The sequence below is a fragment of the Gracilinanus agilis genome, chromosome 2 (assembly GCF_016433145.1).
Source record: "Gracilinanus agilis isolate LMUSP501 chromosome 2, AgileGrace, whole genome shotgun sequence".
In the NCBI taxonomy this organism is placed as follows: domain Eukaryota; kingdom Metazoa; phylum Chordata; class Mammalia; order Didelphimorphia; family Didelphidae; genus Gracilinanus; species Gracilinanus agilis.
The window spans coordinates 636175946-636198995 of NC_058131.1; the positions used below are offsets into that span (position 1 = coordinate 636175946).

Sequence of the window (23050 nt, forward strand, 5' to 3'; positions counted from 1 at the left end):
CAGGAGCAAACAGCAGAGTGGATCAGAAACCAAAATCCTACCATATGTTGTCTATAAGAAACACACGAGGCAGGTAGACATACAGGGTAAAGGTAAGAAGATGGAACAAAATCTATTGGGCATCAACTGAGAAAAAGAAGATGGGAGTCTCAATCATGATATGTACCAAAGCCAAAGTAAAAATAGATCTGATTAAAAGATATAGGGAAGGTAATTACAGCCTGATAAAAGACAGTGTAGACAATGAGGAAATATTAGTACTCAATATGTATTCACCAAATGGTATAACATCAAAATTATTAAGAGAAACTATTTGAGTTTAAGGAGGAAATAGATAGTAAAACTATACTAGTGAGAGACCTGAACCTTCCTCTATCAGATCTAGATAAGTCAAACCAAAAAATTAAGAATGAGGTAAGAGACATAAATGAAATCTTAGAAAAATTAGAGTGAATAGATATATGGAGAAAAATAAATAGGGACAAAAAGGAATACACCTTCTTTTCAGCAGCACATGGTACATTCACAAAGACTGACCATGTTCCAGGACATAAAAACATTGCAAACAAATGAAAAAAAGCAGAAATAACAAAGGCAACCTTTTCAGATCATAATGCAATAAAAATAATCATTAGTAAGGGTACAAGGAGAGCCAAATAAAAAATTAATTGGAAATTAAATAATATGATTCTCCAAAATTGGTTGGTTAAAGAACAAATCATAGAAACAATAATTTTATTGAAGAGAATGACAATGAGGAGGCATCATACCAAAATATATGGAATGCAGCCAAAGCAGTACACAGGGGTGGAGGTTGGGTGATTCATATCCTTGAGTGCATATATTAACAAATCTGCAAGGGAAGAGGTCAATGAATTGACATGCAAATTAAAAAACTAGAAAGAGAGCAAATTAAAAATTCCTAGATAAAAACTAAATTGGAAATCCTAAAAATTAAAGGAGAAATTAATAAAATTGAAAGTGAATGAACTATTGAATTAATAAATAAGACTAGGATATTTAAAAAAATAAAATAAAGTGCTGGTTAACCTAATAAAAAAGGAAAGAAAACTAAATTAACAGTCTCAAAGATGAAAAAGGCAACATCTAATGAAGAGGAAATTAAGGTAATTATTAAGAATTATCTTGCCCAATTATATGGCAACAAATATGGCAATCTAGGTAATAGAGATGAATATTTACAAAAATATAAATTGCCTAGATTAACAGAAGAGTAAATATAATACTTAAATAATCCAATATCAGAAGTAGAAATTGAACAAGTCATCAATGAACTCCCTAGGAAAAACTCCTCAGGGCCAGATGGATTCACAAGTGAATTCTATCAAATCGTTAAAGAACAACTAATTCCAATACTATATAAAGTATTTGGCAAAATAAGCAAAGAAGGAGTTCTACCAGAGTCCGTTTATGACCCAAATATGGTGCTGATTTCAAAGCCAGGCAGACCAAAAACAGAGAAAGAAAACAAACTATAGAGCAATCTCCTTAATGAACATAGATGCAAAAATCTTAAATAGAATACTAGCAAAAAGAATCCAGCAAGTGATCACGAGGATTATTTATTATTATAAATCAGGTGGGATTTATACTGGGAATGCAAGGATGGTTTACAATTAGGAAAACCATCCCCATAATTGACCATATCAACAACCAGACCAACAGAAATCACATGATTATCTCAATTGATGCAGAAAAAGCCTTTGACAAAATACAACAATCATTCCTACTGAAAACACTAGAAAGTATAGTAATAAAAGAATCTCTTAAAAATAATAAACAGTATATATTTAAAACCATGAGCAAGCATCATCTGCAATGGGGATAAATTAGAAGCCTTCCCAATAAGATCAGGAGTGAAACAAGGATGCCTATTATCACCTATTATTTGACATTGTTCTAGAAACACTAGTAGTAATAATTTTGATTACATTAAATTAAGAAGTTTTTGTACAAACAAAACAAGTGCAAACAAAATTAGAAGGGAAGCTACAAATTGGGGGAAAAAATCTTTATAACAAAAACCTCTGACAAAGGTCTAATTACTTAAATTTATAAGGAGCTAAATCAATTGTACAAAAAATCAAGCCATTCCCCAATTGATAAATGGGCAAGGGACATGAATAGACAATTTTCAGATAAAGAAATCAAAACTATCAATAAGCACATGAAAAAGTGTTCTAAATCTATAATGCAAATCAAAACAACTCTTATACAACCTCGCACCTTGCTGATTGTCTAAGATGACAGCAAAGGAATGTAATAAATGTTGAAGTGGATGTGGCAAAATTGGGACACTAATGCATTGCTGGTGGAGTTGTGAATTGATCCAACTATTCTGGCAGGCAATTTGGAACTTTGCCCAAAGGACTTAAAAAAACTGCCAGCCCTTTTATGCAGTCATACCACTGCTGGGTTTATACTCCAAAGAGATAATGAGGGAAAAGACTTGTACAAAATTATTTATAGTTGTGCTCTTAGTGGTGGCAAAAAATTGGAAAATGAGGGGATGCCCTTCGATTGGGGAATGGCTGAACAAAGTGTGGTATCTGTTGGTGATGGAATACTATTATGCTAAAAGGAATAATGAACTGGAGGAATTCCATGTGAACTGGAATAACCTCCAGGAATTGATGTAGAGTGAAAGGAGTAGAACCAGGAGAACATTTATACACAGAGACTGATACATTATGGCACAATTGAAAGTAATGGACTTCTCTACTAGCAGCAGTGCAATAATCCAGGACAATTCTGAGGGATTTACGAGAAAGAACGCTATCCACAACCAGAGAAAGATTTGTGGGATTAGAAACACAGAGGAAAAACATTTGCTTGATCACATGGTTTGACGGGGATATAATTGGGGATGTAGACTCTAAAACAGTCAGTCTGGGGCAAATATTAATAACATGGAAATAGGTCTTGATCAATGACACATGTAAAACACAGTAGAATTGCTCAATGACTATTGGAGGGTGTTGGGAGGAGGGGAGGGAAAGAACATGAATCATGTAACCATGGAAACTATCCTAAATTAATTAAACAAATAAACAATTAAAAAAAGAAAACAGTTGGGTGATTTTTGATTATGAAGAATTGATTTTTAGTCCTGTTTTTGTCTAGAAAATTCCCAGGTGCTAATACTTTTTTTGGCCTTTTTATATCATTCTACTAATGGTAATTGCTTTGCTCCTTCCTGGCTTTGGTTTTTCCTCCTCTCCCCACCTTAGTTTCTCTTTTAGTTCTTACCTCTTCCTCCTCATTCATTCCCTAGTAAGTGAGAAGGTTTTGTTGAAAAATTTCACTTACTTAGGCAGCTGTTGGAACAGGCATTTAGGCTCCCAACTCACTGGTATTTTCAACACTTGAAAAGATCACCAGGGCAGCAACAGCCATCAGTTCCAACAAGTAGCATAGAACCATAGACAAAGGGTTGACTGGGACCTTAAAGGTCTTTTAGTCATTCAATCACAGAAGTCCAAGTAGTCCAAACCTCTCACTTTACAGAAAAGAAAACTAAGACCCAGAAAAGTGATTTATTTCCCCAGGCATCAAAATAATATCCACTGTGCCACCTACTATGCTAACTAATGGAAATTTTCCTGACTGCCTCAGGTTGGATATCTTAGTCTTCTAGGGTAAATCCACACCTGTGGAAGGGTAAGGCAACCTAGGAAGACTAATTAGATGAGATATTTGGGACAGCTAGGTTGCATAGTGGATAGAGCATTAGGCCTGGAGTAGGGAAGGACCTGGATTCAAATCAGACCTCAGATACTTCCTAGCTGTGTTTCCTTGGGCAAGATACTTAATCCCAAACTGCTTAGCCCTTACAGCTTTTCTGCCTTGGAACTGAAATTAATAGTGGTTCTATAATAGAAGATTGAGGAAGAGAAGGAGGAGGAGGAGAATTAGAAGGAGGAAGAAGAGAAAGAGGGGACAGAAGAGAAGGGGGAAGAAAAAGAGGAGGGGAGAAAGAAGAGGAGTGGGAGGAGGAGGAAGAAGAGATCCAGAACCTTGGGGGACACCCATAGTTACTGTGAATGACTTGGGAAAAAAAGAGCAAGCAGTCAGACAGGTAAAAGGAGAATCATAAGAATGCAACATTATGAATATCAACAAGGAGAGAGTATCCAGGAGGTACGTAAGATGGAGAATGAGAATGTCTTTGTGTTTGTGCTTCTCCTAAGTAGTTACTCCTTAGAACATTCTAGCTAGAAAGATCATCAAACATTTTGTTCAAAAAGCTTTTCTTTCCTCAGATGTGACCCTTGAATGTCTGGGCTTCAAATGGGAACTCCATCAACCCCAGCTCTTCAATTCAGGAACCCTAACGAAGCTCTACATATATGCATTGTCCCAGAAAACCACAGACCCCCTGAAAGATTTGGAGAAACTTTTAAGAGGTATCTTTCCATCTAATCTAAAAGCCCAATATGTACTGTTTCAGATATGGCAGTGGTAGTGGTGGTGGGGTACATGGTACTCTTAAAATTTTATTGTAAATATAAAGGCTCTAATACAGACATTGACTTTGGATAGCTGGGAGAAGAGTTGACTAGCCCCACTGCCAATATTTTTTTGTTTGAATCTATCATTTTATCTGTGTAAGGAGTTTCTGGTAACGAAATATCTTCTACCAATACTATCTCTACAATTTCCTCTATAATACCACCTTCCCTTTAGCTCATGGTCTTAGACAGTTCTCAAGATCCCTGAGAGGTTAAATAAATGGCTTACCTCAGGGTCATACAACCTGTTTGTATCAGTCACTCTGTCAGTCTTCAAGCATTTATTAAGCCCTCATCTTGTGTCAGACGTTGTTGGAGGAAATATTTGAACTCAATTCTTTCTGATTCAGAATCCAGGTATCTATTTACACACCATACGACTACCTTTCCTCTCGTATTTGCAGTGTTTTACACTTTGTTAAATGCTTTCACTATCATAATATTTTTTGACCCTCAAAAACAACCCTGAGAGGTGGGTAAATTGATTTGGCTAAAAATGACAGAGGTGAGATACAAACTAGGTCTTTTGAATCTCAAATTTGGACTCTTTCTACTGTGCTATGATATGTCTCTAAAGGAAAATGATTTATTCTTAGACCTATGAAATCCTGACTATAAAACTGCATTCTGTCTTTTATCTGTAGGTCTGGAGGCCCAAACTTTGCTGATCAAGTTTTCACAACTTTAAAAAACAAATCCCCCTCTTGTCTCCACAATTAGCAAGTTGCCCAGTTGGCCACGTATAGCCTAGCCATGTACTGCCCTTTGGCACTGTGCAGCATGGCCTTATGCCCAGCACTAGAAGCAGGTGTCCCAGAAAACCCCCAGACACTGTAGGACTTGAGTGGAATTTTAAGTAGGAGATAGCAAAGCTCTGGGACAATGGCACCAAACAGGTCCCTGGAGGTGCTTAGCCTGCTGACTCTACTCCATGGACTTAGAGAATGAACCACCATATGGGGAAGATGATGACCATAAATGTCCACATCATGAACTACTGCCAAATTAGGGAGAAAGGGGCTATAGGAATACTATACTAACATTAACATTTTCTTATACTAGTGCTAAAATACTCCTTGAACTGTAGGTAAATCGCTGTGGAATAATGGTTTGGAAGATTAATCATTGCCTCATATCAATTAGCTTACCTGAGCCTCAGTTTCCTCATCTGTATAAATGAGGGAGTTGGATTCAGGGGCCTCTAAGAGCCCTTCCAAACTCTAGATCTGTGGTCCTATGATTCTTACATGGGTTCTTGAAACCCCTATTTTAAGTATTTCCCTTCCATTCAGTTTCCATAAATCTCTAGTATATTTTTTCTTCTTCTATTAGGAGAGGATTCCAAGGCTTATTTCCCCATTGGATCCAATTTACTGGTTGACCTATGATGACTCCATTGATTTAGAGTAGGGGTCCTCAAAACATTTTTTGTGCTATGGATTCCATTGGTAGTCTACCAAAAGCTAAGAACTTCTTTTCAGAATAATATTTTAAGTGCATAAAATGAAATATATAAGAAACCAATTATATTGAAAATAAAGTTATTGAATTATTTTTTAAACAAGTTTATGGATCTCAGGTTAACATATATCCCCAAACCCAAAGAGTTTAAAAGGAGAAAAAAACAAAAGAAGTAATAAATTTATAGTTTTAAAAGATGCCTCTGAGCTTTATTTTCAATGTTAAGTCTACGTTCTTTGAGGGCAAAGACTTTTCATTGTTTATGTATCCTTCAGGGTTTGAATGTAGTATCTGCCTGATAAATGTTTATTAAATCCAATTGATGTTTTTACTCGATTTAACCTAGTCAGTCATCCAAACTGATTTGATTAAGTTTTTTGCCTCTGACTTATGCTTGCTGTCTGACTGGCTAATATTTGGAAGTTATAAAGATATGGACCCCTTGAGGTGCTTTAAATACTTATAAACTTTGAGCACCTCCAAGTGTCACAACTTAGTTAAAGTCCAAGGAGGAAGGAGGGATCACTGGCATCATCTTTTCATTGTGTAGAAGGGTCTACTCACAATATTATTTTATAGATTTCAGAACTCAATGGGAACTTGCAGATGAACTAGTCCAACACTTTCATTTTATAAATGAAGAAATTGGGAACTTAGAAAAATTAGGTGATTTGCCCAAGGTTGCCCTGGTTGTAGCAAACAGGAATTGAATTTAAGTCTTCTGATTCCAAATCTAGGGCTATACCATGTTGATATAAAAATGCTCCAATATGTCAGGCCTCAAAGGAATAAGGGCCAGATCTGTGATTTTATGAAATAGATTTCCTCTTACTAATGCAGGTTGGCACTGTGTCCACAATGAAGGTTTTAAAGAATTGATTAGATCACTGAAAGGTTAATTGCCTTGTCCAGAATCATACATAGTCTTTATATGTCAAGGGTAGGCCTTGAACTTGGTGTACTAGCAGCAAGGCCAGTTTTCTATCCATTATGCTGCAATATTACAAAAATAATTACTTTTATACCACTTCCAAGTTTTACTGCCTTGGATAAACTTAAGGTTAGGATTTCACTGCATACTATATATATTAGGATTCACTGCATACTTAATGATTGCATCAGCTTCCATGGGTTCAGTGATCATTTCTATGTGGATGATTCCCATATTGATATGTCTAATCCTAATGTCTCTACTGAGGTATAATCACGTACCTCTAACTGCCTCTTGACCATTTCAAACTGATAGGTCCTATAGACATCACAAACTCAAGATGTTCGAAAGAAAACTTAGTATCCTCCCCCCAAACCTTCTTCCCTCTGAACTTTGGAGGCACCACTATCTTCCCAGTCACCCAGGCCTTCAACTTCAGTGTCACCCTTAACTCCTCACTCTTAATCTCCCCACAAATCTAATCTGTTGTCCAATCTTGCCTTTTTTATCATCACAACAGCTTTTATTATCACTCATATAGCTACAACTCCAACTCAGACTCTCATTATTTCTTGCCTGGATGACTGTAATATTATCCTAACTGGTTTCCTTAGGCTCAGTTCTCTCCCCACTTCAATCCTCCATTCAGCTGCCAAAATGACTTTTCTATAGCATAAATCTACGTCGCCCACCCTGCTTAATGAGCTTTAGGAACTTCCTACTACCTCCAGGATCAAATATAAATTCCTTTGTCATTTTATAATCTAGTTCCTACCTAATCTTCTTACAATTTATTCCCCTCTGTGTATTTTAAATTCATAGAGTATGGATATACGAGGTGTTCAGGAAGGACCAGCATCTCTGGTGTGAAGGCTTGCTCAGTCTTTTTCAGGAATGGTCATCCACCTTTGGTGTCTACCTGTCATCCAGCTCTCACCTGTGACTCCAAGAGGCTGTAGCATGTGCAACAGCCACACCTCAGTAAATTCTCTAGGCAGATGGGTTAAGCCAGGTCAAGGGTAAAATGATAGGCCACAACCCCATTGATGAGTTAGGGGAGGTGCTTACTTCAAGTATGTGAAGATTTCCCCTGACAGAATGGGAGATGAATACAGTTTTTTTCCAGTGGCCATGAAGATGACTGAAGCAGTCTCTGTGGAATGCATGAAGATGACTGAAGCAGTTTCTGTGGAATGCATGAAGATGACTGAAGCAGTCTCTGTGGAATGCATGAAGATGACTGAAGCAGTTTCTGTGGAATGCTTAAAGCTTGGTTAGACATTGAAAACACCAAGGACATACTCTGCATCCCAGGTCATTGCCAGTTGTCCTAACTTTTGTCTTGCCACTGGACTTTGATGACTCTGGAAGAGAGAGGGAGGCTGATGACTGTATGCAACTCTGCCTTACTTAATTCAATTCACCCAAAAATCAAGTTATCACCCACTGATGCCATTGGTCCTCTTTAAAAATGAAAGATGAACCATATTCTATAATCTAGTTACACTGGCCTTCTTGTAGTACCTTGAACATACTTTGACTCCCATCTTCATGCCTTTGCTCTGTCTCCTGTACCTGAAATACTAGCCCCATACTTCCCACCTCTTTGTTGCCTTGACTTCCTTGAAGACAGTTCATATTCCATCTTCTATAGGAGGTCTTTAACAGTTCTCCCAGGCACTCTTGCCATATTGCATTCCTAAACTCCATACCTATCTCTCCTGAACCTAGTTATTTATGTGCTGTCTCCCCAGTTAGAATGGGAACTCCTTGAGAGCACGAACTATTTTTGGCTTGTCTTTATATTTCCAGTTCTCAGCATTGTGCTTGGTACATAGTAAGCATTTCATAAATGCTTGTTGATTGAATGACCAACTGACTCAATTGAAGACCTTCCATTTCCATATGTATATATATATATAAAGGAAAAGTGGGTGGTGAATTGGATGGCTTCTCTCAAGTCCTCCCCAGCTCTTAAGTCTATGGTCCTAAGGCTCTGAACAGGTAGAAGGAGCCTGACAGCCAAGTTGATTGCCTCTCTGTCGTTTGCAGGCTTCAGTGAAGGGCACATGACCATGACAGTTTGTTTAGAGAGTGATAAGACTTTGAGAGCCTTCATAGCTCCTTGCCTACTCCTTGGGGTGTGGGGAGGGTGGGCTGTCATGAAAATGTCTGGGAACGTTAACTATGGCTGGAACAGTATCAGTTGCACAATTCTCAACACATGTATCCCACTTAATTTCTTAGCTCAATCACCCAAGGAAATCAAAGAAAAGTCTTCAGTGAAGAAGATAGTCATTTCCTTGAAGATTAATGATCCACTAGTCACTAAAACTGGTAATGTAAACTGCCTTGTTTTTTGAGAATGTCATTGAGTCAGACATCCATATGTGTGAAGAACCAGAGTTAATAATCTATTCATTCAAGTGAACTGAATATATGAAAAGGAAAAAGAAGCTTACAGAATAAAAAATAGTTAAAATGTTTTATTCTGAAAAATAAAACAATGAACATGTGAATAAAAAATGAACATTTAGTAAAATTACTAAAGATGAAGTAAAATTCTTGGAAAGGAAATATTGTGGGATTTAATTGGCAGTCAAAAAGGTACAATGTCAGGTATGTATCCCCAGAAAAACTTATTCCCCTAGAGCGCAAATGAACATTTGGCTTAGGAAATCCCTCTGCTTGGGCATCCTTTACCAAAGACTGTCTTCTTCAATATGATCTACCAACATGTCCATCGCCACTCAGTTTCTAACCTCATATTTTGCCCAATGTGGGCCCACTGTGTCACCATTCTTTATTTCCATACCTTCACAATCAAAACAAAATCCTTTATTTTAATGCAGTGCAGGTCTCTCTGGCTGTACCTCAAGTCTGTGCCCACAAACACTGTGAGCTTGACCCTTTTGATGTTTGACCAGCTAGGAAAATAGATCAGTGTGGGAAACAACTGATGTGGTTAAACCACTAGTCAGAATGGTCGAATTGGGTATATTCTCACATTCCCAAAAGAATATTTCATATACCAGAGTTTTACAATGATGCTTTTTACTAGGTCATTACATTTGGCAGATATATTTTAAGCTCCATCTAAGGAGAATGAATTATTTAAGCACCTCAAATACCTTGTTAGTAAGTGATTTCACAACATGGAATCTTAAATCAAGGTAAGAGGGACTGTCAGGCATAAATACTTGGCTTGCTCTCTTCTTGTAACATCTCCTTTCCAGCATTTATTCAATATAGAGAAAGTAATTCAAAGTCCTTTTCTTCCATTTGTCCTGGCTTTCCAAATAAGGTGGTCTGAATGATTTAAATTCATGACAAAAAGCTGTCTTTGCTGAATTCTGCTCATAGACAGTTGGTCACTGACTTTCTGGTCATTCTGTCCTTCTTAGGGCAGAATCCAGCGAATTACAATGTGGGCCCATTTGTAGGTCTTTAGATGGAGGAAGTTGAGGGGCTTGCCCCAAGGAACCTCACGCTGAAGCAATTTTCTCTTTGAATGTTGCTTCCTACAGCCTTTGCCACAGCCCTGAAGAGTCTATACAGCAGTGACACAGAGGTGCAAATGGAGGATGTCCTGGGAGTTTTGGCATCTGCACACATTCTCCAGTTCTCTGGTTTGTTTAAAAAGTAAGGAAACATTAGTATGACTGTGGATAGATAGGGCTAATCCTAAGGAAAATTTTTAATAAAGGATCCTGATGCTTTCCTACTTCTCTCTTAAGCAGCCTTCCCTGACTTTGTAATGTCTTTGCTTTTCTGCCTCATGTTGCTCCCAGATGTGGAGGTGTCCCAACTGATTTGTCTTCTCTGGGCAGTCCCTGATGTCCTTTCTTTTCCTTTCCCTCTCCTAAAGCCAGCTGGAAAGGATTTGAGGCAGATAAGAAAGCACAATGTTGTAAAAAAGAGCATTGGATTAGGTGCAGCATATCTAGGTTTTTAAATTCCATTTCAACTGAAGGGGCTAGCTCAGATAATTTCAAAAGTCCCTTTTGGTGATGAACTTCTATAGTTTCATAAAAGATAGGACAGAAAAGATAGAAGGCATTAGTTAGGAGTCAGGAGATCTACTCAGTCACTGCCAGCTGTCTAATGTTGAGCTAAGGTTACACATTTTTTCCTTGGCATCAATTTCCTCACGTGAAAAATTATGATCCAATATTAGGTGAGTTATTTCTCGAGTGATTTTTTTCATATTAATAGGGGGAAAATGAATACAAAATTTCTAAACATAAAATTTCAGGTGTTAGCAGAAGAGTATTTGCATTTGCCTATTAAGTCATAGGCAGTAAATGATTCCTCCCATTGATCAAACTGAACCTGCTTGCAAGTTCTTGACTGAGTCTCTAATTCATTAAGGATAGAGAGAGGGACTAGACCTGTAACTTTAATGATACAGGGAATCCCAGAGGAGGAAACTTCCCTCTACCAATGCAGATCAGTACCTTCTCTGCAACTTGAACTCTTAGAGAGTTGCCAAAGAACACTGAGAGGTTGAGTGACTTTCAAACAGTCATGTAATCAATGTGTTTCAGAGATTGAACTTGAATCCAGGTCTTCTTGGCTCTGGAGCCAACTTTTTATACAGAATGTTATGACTTCCTTTCCCTTACTCATTAAACTTTCCTATTTAGAAATCCCAAATTGGCATATTTACAATCAAAACTCTAGAGTAATAGCTATGTCATATTTCCTGGGGTTGGCAATGCAAAAAGGATTGGACAGAGGCTGAAAAGGAAGAGAATATCTTCAGGTGAATTGTCCATTGACTTGACTACTTGACCTTGTGAATTTTGCTGCCAATTAATCACTCCCTAGAAAGAGGCTGGGATGGTATGGGTGTTCAAAGAAGACTAGGGCCTCTGATGTTGAGGGCTTTCCAAGTCCTTTTCATGACTACTCATCTATCTTTGGTGTCTATCTTTTACCCAACACTCACTTGTGACTCTAAGAAGCTGTATCATGCACAGGGACCACATCCTGGTAAACTATCTCTGTAGATGTTTGAAACCAGAGTGAGGGTTACAAATGGGTTACAAATTCATTGGTAAGTTAGCAAAATGACTACCCTAAGCATGTGAAGACGTCCCCTGGTGGAATGGTAGAATGAAAACAGTTTGTTCCAACATCCATGAAGGCAGTTGAAACAAGCTCAAAACTTGATCAGATATCAAAGATACCAAAGTCATCTACTACATCCCAGGCCATCACCAATTATCCTGACTTTTGTCTTTCCACTGGACTTTAATGACTCTAGAAGAAAGAGTGCAGCTGACAATTTTGTGCATCTCTGCCTCACTTAGATCCAATTCATGCATAAGTCAAGACATCACCCCATGATATTAATCCTCTTCAGAAACAAAGGATAAACAACCCAAAAAGGAGTCAGATTTTTTTAAAATATGAATTCAGTTCATTAAGCAGCAAGGTGGTGCAGTGATTAAGATTTCTGGACATGGAATCAGAAAGATTTGAGTTCAAATCTGGCCTCAGATACTTACTAGCTATGTGACCCTAAACAAATTGTATAACCTCTCTTTGCTTCAATTTCCTCATGTATAAAATGGGCTTAATAATAGCACTTACCTCCCATGGTTTTTATGAGGATCAAAGGAGATAACACATGTAAAGGGCTTTATAAACCTTAAAGGTCTATATAAATGCCAGCTATTGCTATTAAACATTTATTTTGAAAGCTTAATCCATTTAAAGTATGGTGATTGTAGGGAGATGGCGTTCAACTCAGTTTTTATCTAAATGCTATTTGAAATGTGGCCAGAGTGTTTTCAGACAGGAAGGCAGAGAAGTTATTTATAGTTTGTGTGGAAAGGCTTTGGTTGTAATGGAAAGAGCCTGGTATGGGAGTTATGAGAACTAGGATCTGTGCTAAATTATGCCATTGATTGATAATGTGAATCTGACTTCTCTAGACCATTAAAAAAATCTATATCCAGGGTTATCCTTTTCTACCCAACCTGTTTCAGAGGATTATTGAGGGTAAAATGGGATGTGTGCAAAATCAATTTGAAAAGTTTTAAGTCTTATAAAAATCTGGATTGTGATGAGTTTCTTGCATATCCACAATTCTAAACCCACTGTCATTCTTCATACACTAACTTAAAAGTACTTGGTGTTTGCAGATACTTTCGCAAATGGGTAATTCATAAGTGTGAATACATATGCACATGTATATAATATACATCATGTATTATTACACGTGCATGTATATGTAAATATGCATGTGTGTTCATGTTTATTTATATAAATACAAAAAAGTGTAATATATATATAAATTACATATGAAACATCCAAAGTTGCTATAAATTGCATTTGATCTCCTCCTAGGACTGCCTCTTTTCCCTCTCCTGTTCTGCCATTTTATCATATACTTGAAGTGGTAAATATTTCAATTTCATAGGGCATTCTCTTGGTGTTGTTTTCATTAGTTATTGACTGGTCTCTTCACCTAGATTCTACATTTCTCAAGAGTAACAGTTATATTCTGAGGTACCACCTCACACCAAGCAAGAGTTAGAAAAAATTATAAAATATAAAATAAATAAATAATTTCAATTACATTAAATTAAAAAGTTTTTGTAAAAACAATGCAACTAAAATCAGAAGGGAAACAACAAACTGGGAAAAAATATAACAAAAAATTCAGACAAAGGTCTAATTACTCAAATATACAACGAGCTAAATCAATTGTACAAAAAAAATCAAGCCATCTTCCATTTGATAAATGGGCAAGGGACATGAATAGGCAATTTTCAGATAAAGAAAGCAAAACTATCAATAAGCACATGAGAAAGTGTTCTAAATCTCTAATAATTAGAGAAATGCAAATCAAAACAACTCTGAGGTATCACCTCACACCCAGCAGATTGGCTAAAATGACAGCAGGGGAGAGTAATGAATGTTGGAGGGGATGTGGCAAAATCAGGACATAAATGCATTGCTGGTGGAGTTGTGAAATGATCCGGCCATTCTGGCTGGCAATTTGGAGCTATGCCCAAAGAGCGATAAAAGACTGCCTGCCTTTTGATCCAGCCATACCATTGCTGGATTTATACCCCAAAGAGATCATAGATAAACAGATTTGTACAAAAATATTTATAGCTGTGCTCTTCGTGGTGGCAAAAAACTAGAAAACGAGGGTATGCCCGTCAATTGAGGAATGGCTGAACAAATTGTGATATATGTTGGTGATGGAATACATATAACAGACATGTAATTTTACATGCATATATATTTTATATCTATGACATAGGCAATTTTATTGGTCCCTAATCCTTTTAAAGACCTTTTAGATTGGGGAATGGCTGAACAAATTGTGGTATCTGTTGGTGATGGAATACTATTGTGCTCAAAGGAATAATAAACTGGAGGAATTCCATGTGAACTGGAAAGACCTTGAGGAATTGATGCAGAGGGAAAAGAGCAGAGCCAGAAGAACATTGTACACAGAGACCAATACACTGTGGTAAAATTGAACGTAATGGACTTCTGTACTAGCAGCAATACAATGACCCAGGACAATTCTGAGGGACTTATGAAGAGGAACACTACCCACATTCAGAGTAAGAACTACAGGAGTGGAAACACAGAAGAAAAACAACTGCTTGAACACATGGGTTGATGTGGACATGATTTGGGATGTAGACTCGAAGGCAGTGATGGGCAAACCATGGCCCACAGCCAGATGTGGCTCCCTGAAATGTTCTATCTCGCCTCACCCACATTATTCCTAATCTGATGAATACAATGAGTAGGATACGATACAATGAAACTTCAAAAGTTGCCTTAGAAACAGACTGATAGATGAGCATTTCCTTTCCTTTGGCTCCCTCTTTAAAAAGTTTGCCCATCCAAGAGACATGAATAGGCAATTTTCAGGTAAAGAAATAAAAAATATCAATAAGCACATGAGAAAGTGTTCTAAATCTCTAATAATTAGAGAAATGCAAATCAAAACAACTCTGAGGTATCACCTCACACCTAGCAGATTGGCTAAAATGAAAGAAGGGGAGAGTAATGAACGCTGGAGGGGATGTGGCAAAATTGGGACATTAATGCATTGCTAGTGGAGTTGTGAAATGATCCAAACATTCTGGCTGGCAATTTGGAACTATGCTCAAAGGGCTATAAAAAAATGCCTGCCCTTTGATCCAGCCATACCATTGTTGGGTTTGTACCCCAAAGAGATCATTAATAAACAGACTTGTACTAAAATATTTATAGTTGCGCTTTTTTTGTGGTGGCAAAAAACTGGAAAAGGAGGGTATGCCCTTCAATTGGGGAATGGCTGAACAAATTGTGGTATATGTTGGTGATGGAATGCTATTGCACTCAAAAGAATAATAAACTGGAGGAGTTCCAGGTGAACTGGAAAGACCTCCAGGAATTGATTCAGAGTGAGAGGAGCAGAGCCAGAAGAACATTGTACACAGAGACTGATATACTGTGGTAAAATCAAATGTAATGGACTTCTGTACCAGCAGCAATGCAATGACCCAGGATAACTCTGAGGGATTTATGGTAAAGAACGCTACCTACATTCAGAGGAAAAACTGCAGGAGAGGAAACATATAAGAAAAACAACTGCTTGAACGCATGGGTTGGGGTGGACATGATTGGGGATGTAGACTCAAAACTACCACACCAATGCAACTATCAACAATTTGGAAATAGGTTTTGATCAATGACACATGATTAAACCAGTGGAAATGGGCGTCGGCATGAGTTGGGGGGTGTGGGGGGTGAAGGGGAAAGTAGGAGCATGAATCATGTAACCATGTTAAAAACAAATATTAATAAATGTTTAAAAAAAAAGTTTGCCCATCACTACTCTAAACAACCACCCCAGTGCAACCATCAATAATAAGGAAATAGGTCTTGATTGATGATACATGTTAAAACCAGTGGAAATGCGAGTTGGCTACAGGGAGTGGGTGGGTGGGTGGAAGGGAGAGTAAGAACATGAATCATGTAACCATGGAAAAATTTTCTAAAAAATAAAAATTCAAAGTCATAAAAAGAAAAAATTGAGTAAGAGTTATACTAAGGAGGCAGCTAGGTGGCTCAGTGGATAGAGAGCGAAGCCTAGAGACAAGAGGTCCTGGGTTCAAATGTATTTTTAGATACTTCCTAGCTCTATGACCCTGGCCAGGTCACTTAACCATAGTTGCCTAGCCTTTACTATTCTTCTTCCCTGGGACCAATACTTAGCATTGATTCTAAGGTATTAGGTAAGGATCTTAAAAAAAAAAAAAAAAAAGAGTTATGCTTTCCTACTGACTTCAGGACTCTGTACATTGTAGGATTTAAATGATACCACCACTATACTCAGTAAACATAATTATTTGTTACTGGGGATGCACTTTTCATAATACACTGGTATCAACAAATGGTTGAAAAATTAATTCATGCAAATATATAATTCTTTGTTCCGTTTGAGTCCATGCTAGAGACTACCTCATAACATGGATGTTAAGGGTACATTTGGAGAGCTTTTCTTTTGGCTTATGGTGCCCACCTAGGAAATAGAGAAGGATAAAGAACTGGCACCTTTGGACCTCTGATGCCACTTTTAGATAAGGCCACTGTAGTAAAGGAATATTTGGGATAGCTATTTGGCTGTTTCAGTATGGTTCTCATGGGTTTTATTACAACTAAATGGAGTTCCTAAGCTCCAAGGATTAGCCCTTAGCTTTTCAGTTTACAATAAACTAATTTAATCAGATCAAACAAGGTTGATCAGGATCTAGGGGACTGATTTCATGTAATTATACTCTTACGAGGCTGATTCATAAATCTTAATGCCTCCCACTTCTCTATAGGACCTTTAAATCATCCCCCCAACTTCCCCCTCCCTTATATTACTCCCTTCATCACCCCTTTTCTTATTCCCTTTCTTCTTCTGTATAGGGTAAAATAGGATTCTATGTCCCAATGGATCTGGCTGTTAATCCCTTTCTGAATCAATTCCAATGAAAGTAAAGTTTAAGTATTACTCATAATCACCCTCATCCTCCCTTACATTGCAACAGGTTTTTTTCTCCCTGTATCTCTTTATGTGTTACAATTTTCTCAATTTTACCTCTCCCCATTTTTCTCAGTGCAATCCTCTTTTTTACCCTTTGATTTTTTTTGCATATCATCCTAAACAGTTTACTACCCTCTGTCTATGTATATTTCTTCTAACTACTATTATAATGATAAAAGTTTTAAGAGTTACAAATATTTTTCCATGTAGGAATATAAACAATTGTTTTGATGGGTAGGTGATTCTTGGTTGTAAATCCAGTTCCCTTATCTTCCAGAATATCATATTCCAAGTTTTCTGGTCCTTCAGTGTGGAAGCAGTCAAATCCTGTGTAAACTTGACCAGAGCTCCATGATATTTCAATTGTTTATTTCTGGCTGCTTGCAGTACTCTTTCCTTCACATGAGAGATCTTAAATTTGGTTACGACATTCCTAGGAGTTGTCATTTGGGGATTTATTGCAGGAGGTGAACTGTGGATTCTTTCAATCTCTAATTTGCCCTCTTATTCAAGGCAGTTTTCTTTGATAATTTCTTATAATATTTTTCCTAGGATTTTTTTATGTCTTTCAGGTAGTCCAGTAATTCTTAGATTGTCTCCCTTGGAGCTATTTTCAAGGATATTTGTTTTTTCAGTGAGATATTTCACATTTTCTTCTAGTTTTTCATTCTTTTGATTTTGTGTTATTGTTTCTTGAAGTCTCATGAAGTCATTGGCTTCTATTCGTCCAATTCTAATTTTTAAAGACTGATTTTCTTCCATGACCTTTTGGTCCTCCTTTTCCATTTGATCCATTCTACTTTTCATAGAACTCTTTATTTTATTGGATTTTTGTGCCCCTTTTTCCACTTGACCAATTTTGCTTTTTAAGCTGTTATTTTCTTTTTGCATTAATTTCTTTTTCCCCATTTCTCTTTGATCTCTGAAATGTAAAGGTGAAAATTAATGGTTGGACAATAATTTTATGAAATTATGTAGTTACCAACATATATTATATCTCAAGTCAGAAATTTATTTATAAATACTTACAAATAGTGAGGAAACAATAAATAAAAGAAATGTAAGGGGGATAGAGAAGTTATCTATCCTATCAACCTAAATGTTTTGCTCTGGGTCTGCTTAATGCAGGCAGAGATTAATTAGCTCTCAACCAGGAAGGCTGGTAGTGAGTAACAACATGGCCTCCTCCAAGATGGAAGCTAATCTCTTAGGAAACTAGGAAAGGAGTCAGCCTTTCACTCACCCAATGAAGTAGTCAAGGAGTCAGAGTCTAAGTTGAAGCCGAGCTCCAAGCCCAAGATCCAAGCTGCCATCTCCAGCAAAGCTTCCTCAAAGACTCGCCCCAGTCAGAAGACTATCTCCAGAAAACAATCTCTTCAGACTATCTTCTCAAAGACAATCTCCTCAGAGGGAGTTTGGGGCTTGCTTTTATGGTGATTTATTATCCCTGCCCCTCTTCACAGGGGCCAATCACAGTTTCCAAATTGTCTGGCACTACCCAGGGGACATTGTCTGTGGGATTGACCTCTCACTTTCTGAAGGTTAAGTTCTCACCCTCTGGAGAGGTGAATACTCCTGGCTGATTGAATTTCTGAGGGTGAGAATTTACTAAGTGTTTTTTGAGCTCCTCCACCTAGTGAGCTTGTGTTAATTCAATCAAAAGGTAGACAATTTACAATCTAGTGAGGTACTTAAGTTAGTAGGATAGGCGATAGAGTAAAGAATTCTCTTTCACACTTATTTTATTTTTGAATTCTTTTTTGAGCTCTTCCAATGTCTGTGACCAATTCCCATTTTTCTTTGGAGTTTTGCATGTAGTTGCTTTCCTCTCACTGTTCCTTACTGAATCAGAGCCTTGCTTTTCTTTGTCTCCATAAAAATTTTCTATGATTAGGTGTTTCTTTTGCTGTTTACTCATTTTTCCCAGCCTTTTTTTTTGGCCTGTGGACTGGTTCTGAAAACTGATAATTCTGTCTCCTCTGCTAATGGTATGCAGAACTTGGAGCTTTATGAACTATTTTACACTAGGGCTAGGGGCTTCCCCACAGGCTTGAAAGGGCTAAGCATTAAGGACTTCAGGCCTTTCTGTGGGCTGGTGTCAGTTGCATGGAACTTCAAGGGGTAGGTGAAGGGTGCTCTGTTCTTGTCTTAGGCAAGGTCCCAACATCCCACAGATGGCCTTTGCCCAGGCTCAGAACCTAGCATGGTAGGTGGAGGATGGTTGGCCAGCAGTCCTTTTTGTGTGGTTTTACTTCTAGTTCCCCCTTATTCCATGAAAATTGACTCTATCTACCTACCTTTCAAGTTATTTTCTGCAAGAGATCCCCCTCACTTGGTTTTCTCCTTGGATGTCTGACTTCAGGCATTTCAAGAAGTTATTTTAATGTTGGTTTTGGAGGATTCTCAGAGTGGTTTCAGCTTTTGCTGCTAAGCTGCCATCTTCCAAGGTATTCCTATAAGACAAGCTAGCAATCAAAATACTGATTGTTAAATCATGTAACAAGAGCAAAGAAATTTGGATGATCTTGTGAGGATTATAGCAATTTTTCTGTTTGGCATTTCACAACCTGGCTCCTTCCTATCTTTCAAATCTTCCAATACTTTACCAGCTCCCTGCCCCTTTATAATCCACCCACAGTGGGCTACTTGCTGTTCCTCAAAAACAATACTCTGTCTCCATTCTTTTACATTAACTGTCTCTCTTACCTGGAATTCTCTTGACTCTCATCTCTACATTTTTGTTACCTTGCAGTTAAGTGACTTGCCCAGGGTCACATAACTAGTAAGTATCTGAGGCTAGATTTGAATTCAGGTCTTTATGACTCCAAGCCTGGCACTCTGTCTACTATGCCACTTAGCTGCTCCATTTGACATTATGTCAAACATTTAATCCCAAAAGGACATTCTCTTAAAATTATAATACAAGTTGTACTTTGCTCTAAGAAAATGAGAACACATTTTGTCTGTTATCTTTTGTTTTAGGGATTGATAGTTCCTAGTTTTGAACCAAAATTTGAGAATATATCTTAATCTGATTGTTTGTTTCCCTATATCTTTCATATGATCTTCATATGGGTTTATCCACACATACATACTAGCCCCGCCCTCAATACACACTTTTAAAATAGGAGAAGACTTTATAAATCATTTAATCCAACTAAGGCCCAAGGAATTGAAATCATTTGTTTAAGATCTGGGTGGATTTAACAGGGATTATGAGAGTCAATTAATAGTAAAAATAAGTCACGGTTAGAGATAAAGGCAGATGGGGACAAGAGGTGAGCTTGTTTAACCATTTTCAGGAAAAGCTCTTGATGTAGGGAATTAGGTGGAAATATGACAGCAGAAAGCCCTAATTTATGAGGCTGAAAAGAGATGATCTCCTTGGTCCTTTCCATATAATCTTAAAAGCCATAGGATTTTAGACCTGAAAGGGAACCTTAGAGGTCACCTTGCCCAATCCTCTGACCTAAAGCAAGGATTTATCTTGTTTTCTCTTGAGTACTATTCCAGTTTAGCTTAGGTACTAGTTCATGAAGTAGTTTTGATAGAGGTTACCAGGTGTCATTCCTCTGACTCATCCAGAATGTGGGAATTTGCACTTCAGTCTCTTGGCTAGATAAATAGCCTGGTGACATTTAAACACATGTGCCTTGAGAAGAATGTTTTTAAGACTATTTAGGCTCCTTTATTCTGAGTCAGAATGTCAGTGCTAGAAAAACATTAGAGGTCATGCTGGTAGTCTTCCTTTGGCTATCCCTGTTCAGTGGGAGTCTACACAATTGTGAAAGATCTCCCAGAATATAAAAATCATGCAACTCTCTTCTCTGCCTATAGAAAGGCATAGATAGTATAATCAAGAAAGCAAATCTAGGTAGACCATTATACATAACAATAACATTTCATATTTATTTAGCATCTTAAAATTATGAAATATTTTATATATATTATTTAAGTCAGTACTCACAACAACCTTGCAAAATGCATGCTATAAATCAAAACAACTCTGAGGTATCACCTCACACCTAGCAGATTGGCTAAAATGATAGCAGGGTAGAGTAATAAATGTTGGAGGGGATGTGGCAAAATTGGGACATTAATGCATTACTGGTAGAGTTGTGAACTGATCCAACCATTCTGGATGGCAATTTGGAGCTATGCCCAAAGAGCTCTAAAAGACTGCCTGCCCTTCAATCCAGTTATAGCATTGCTGGGTTTGTACCCCAAAGAGATCATAGGTAAAAAGACTTGTACAAAAATATTTATAGCCGTGCTTTTTGTGGTGGCAAAAAACTGGAAAAGGAGGGTATGTCCGTCAATTGGGGAATGGCTGAACAAATTGTGGTATCTGTTGGTGATGGAATACTATTGTGCTCAAAGGAATAATGAACTGGAGGAATTCCATGTAAACTGGAAAGACCTCCAGGAATTGATGCAGAGTGAAAGGAGCAGAGCCAGAAGAACATTGTACACAGAGACTGATACACTGTGGTAAAATTGAATGTAATGGACTTCTGTACTAGCAGCAATACAATGATCCAGGACAATTCTAAGGGATTTATGGAAAAGAACGCTACCCACATTCAGAGGAAGAACTGCAGGAGTGGAAACACAGAAGAAAAACAACTGCTTGAATACATGGGTTGATGCGGACATGATTGGGGTTGTAGACTCGAAACAACCACACCAATGAAACTATCAATAATATGGAAATAGGTCTTGATCTATGACACATGTTAAAAGCAGTGGAAATGTGCATCAGCTAGTGGGGTTTGGGGTGGGGGGGTGAAGGGGAAAGTAAGAACATGAATCATGTAACCATGGAAATTTTTTCTAAAAAATTAAAATAAAATAAATAAAATGTGTGCTCTAGACATTTTTATTTTTGAATTACATTTCTGGGGAGAGTCAGGCCTAAGACAGGATTCAAATCTGGCCTCAGACACTTAACCCCCTGGCTGTGTGACCCCGGGCAAGTCACTTAACCCCCATTGCCTGGCCCTTAACACTCTTCTGCCTTGGAACCAGTATACAGTATTGATTCTAAGACAGAAGGTAAGAGTTTAAAACACATTATATTTAAGGAAATTGAAACTCACTGTGGTTGTGACATACCCAAGGTCATGAAATTACTAATAGAGGTAATACTATAACCCAAATCTCCTGAACCCTAAGAAGATGTTCCTTACACTATAACATAGTGAAATTCATGCCTCCTCTACTTTTGACTATTTGTAAAACCAGCAGTCCAAAGAACTTTGTTTCATAGGAAGAAGGTAGAAAACTAGTAAAAAAAAATATTAGAAACTAGGAGAATCATGGCTAGAAGGGACTTTAGAGATGATCAGATCCAACTCCATTCATTTTACAAGTGAAAAAATTGAGACCCAGAGAGGTTAAATGATTTGCCAGGATCACATAGATTTAAGCAAGAGGCACAGCCAGGATTTGATCATCTTCCTAGGTTCAAATCTGGCCCGAGACATTTAGTTGTTGTGTGACCCTGGGCAAGTTATTTAACTGTGTTGGCCTCAATATCCTCATCTGAAAAATGTGATGGAGAAGGAAATAGCAAACCACTGTAGTATCTTTGCCAAGAAAACCCCAAATGGGATCATGAAGAGTCAGGCATGACTGAAACAGTTTACAAGTGTAATTAAATACTCAACTTGTAATATGAAGATGAAAATACCAGTTGAGAACAATCGATAAAGATATGAAAGGGATGCATCATGTAATAATGGTAGCTTCAATTTAACTTGTTCAAATAAATCATTGAGGGTAAGAATGTGAAATGAAATTAAGAAAATATAGTGAAATTAAGAAAATATAGTCACAATTTATGTCAGAGATATTTTATGGATATAGAACAACTGTTACAATGAGGCAAAAAAGCCAGGAATACCTTGCAAACATTTGATCTCCTACCCAAATGGAAAGTCAAGGACAATACTGGTTTAGAATACAAATTCTTTTGCAAATCTTTACAGAGAAGAATAGTGAAAGATAATGAGTAGTATTGTCTCACAAAACAGTGAGATGCAAGTAAGCCAGTTTTGCCACCAGCTT

General features: G+C 37.5%; 1 protein-coding gene across 1 annotated transcript in view; it reads left to right on the plus strand.

Annotated features, from left to right (window-relative positions):
* Positions 1-23050, plus strand: part of BTBD16 (BTB domain containing 16) — a 140785-nt gene that overhangs the window by 38253 nt on the left and 79482 nt on the right. The window contains exons 5-7 of the mRNA XM_044662609.1: positions 4284-4427; positions 9172-9261; positions 10452-10566. Of these exons, the coding sequence (XP_044518544.1) occupies positions 4284-4427; positions 9172-9261; positions 10452-10566 (349 nt within the window). The remainder of the gene's footprint in view (positions 1-4283; positions 4428-9171; positions 9262-10451; positions 10567-23050) is intronic.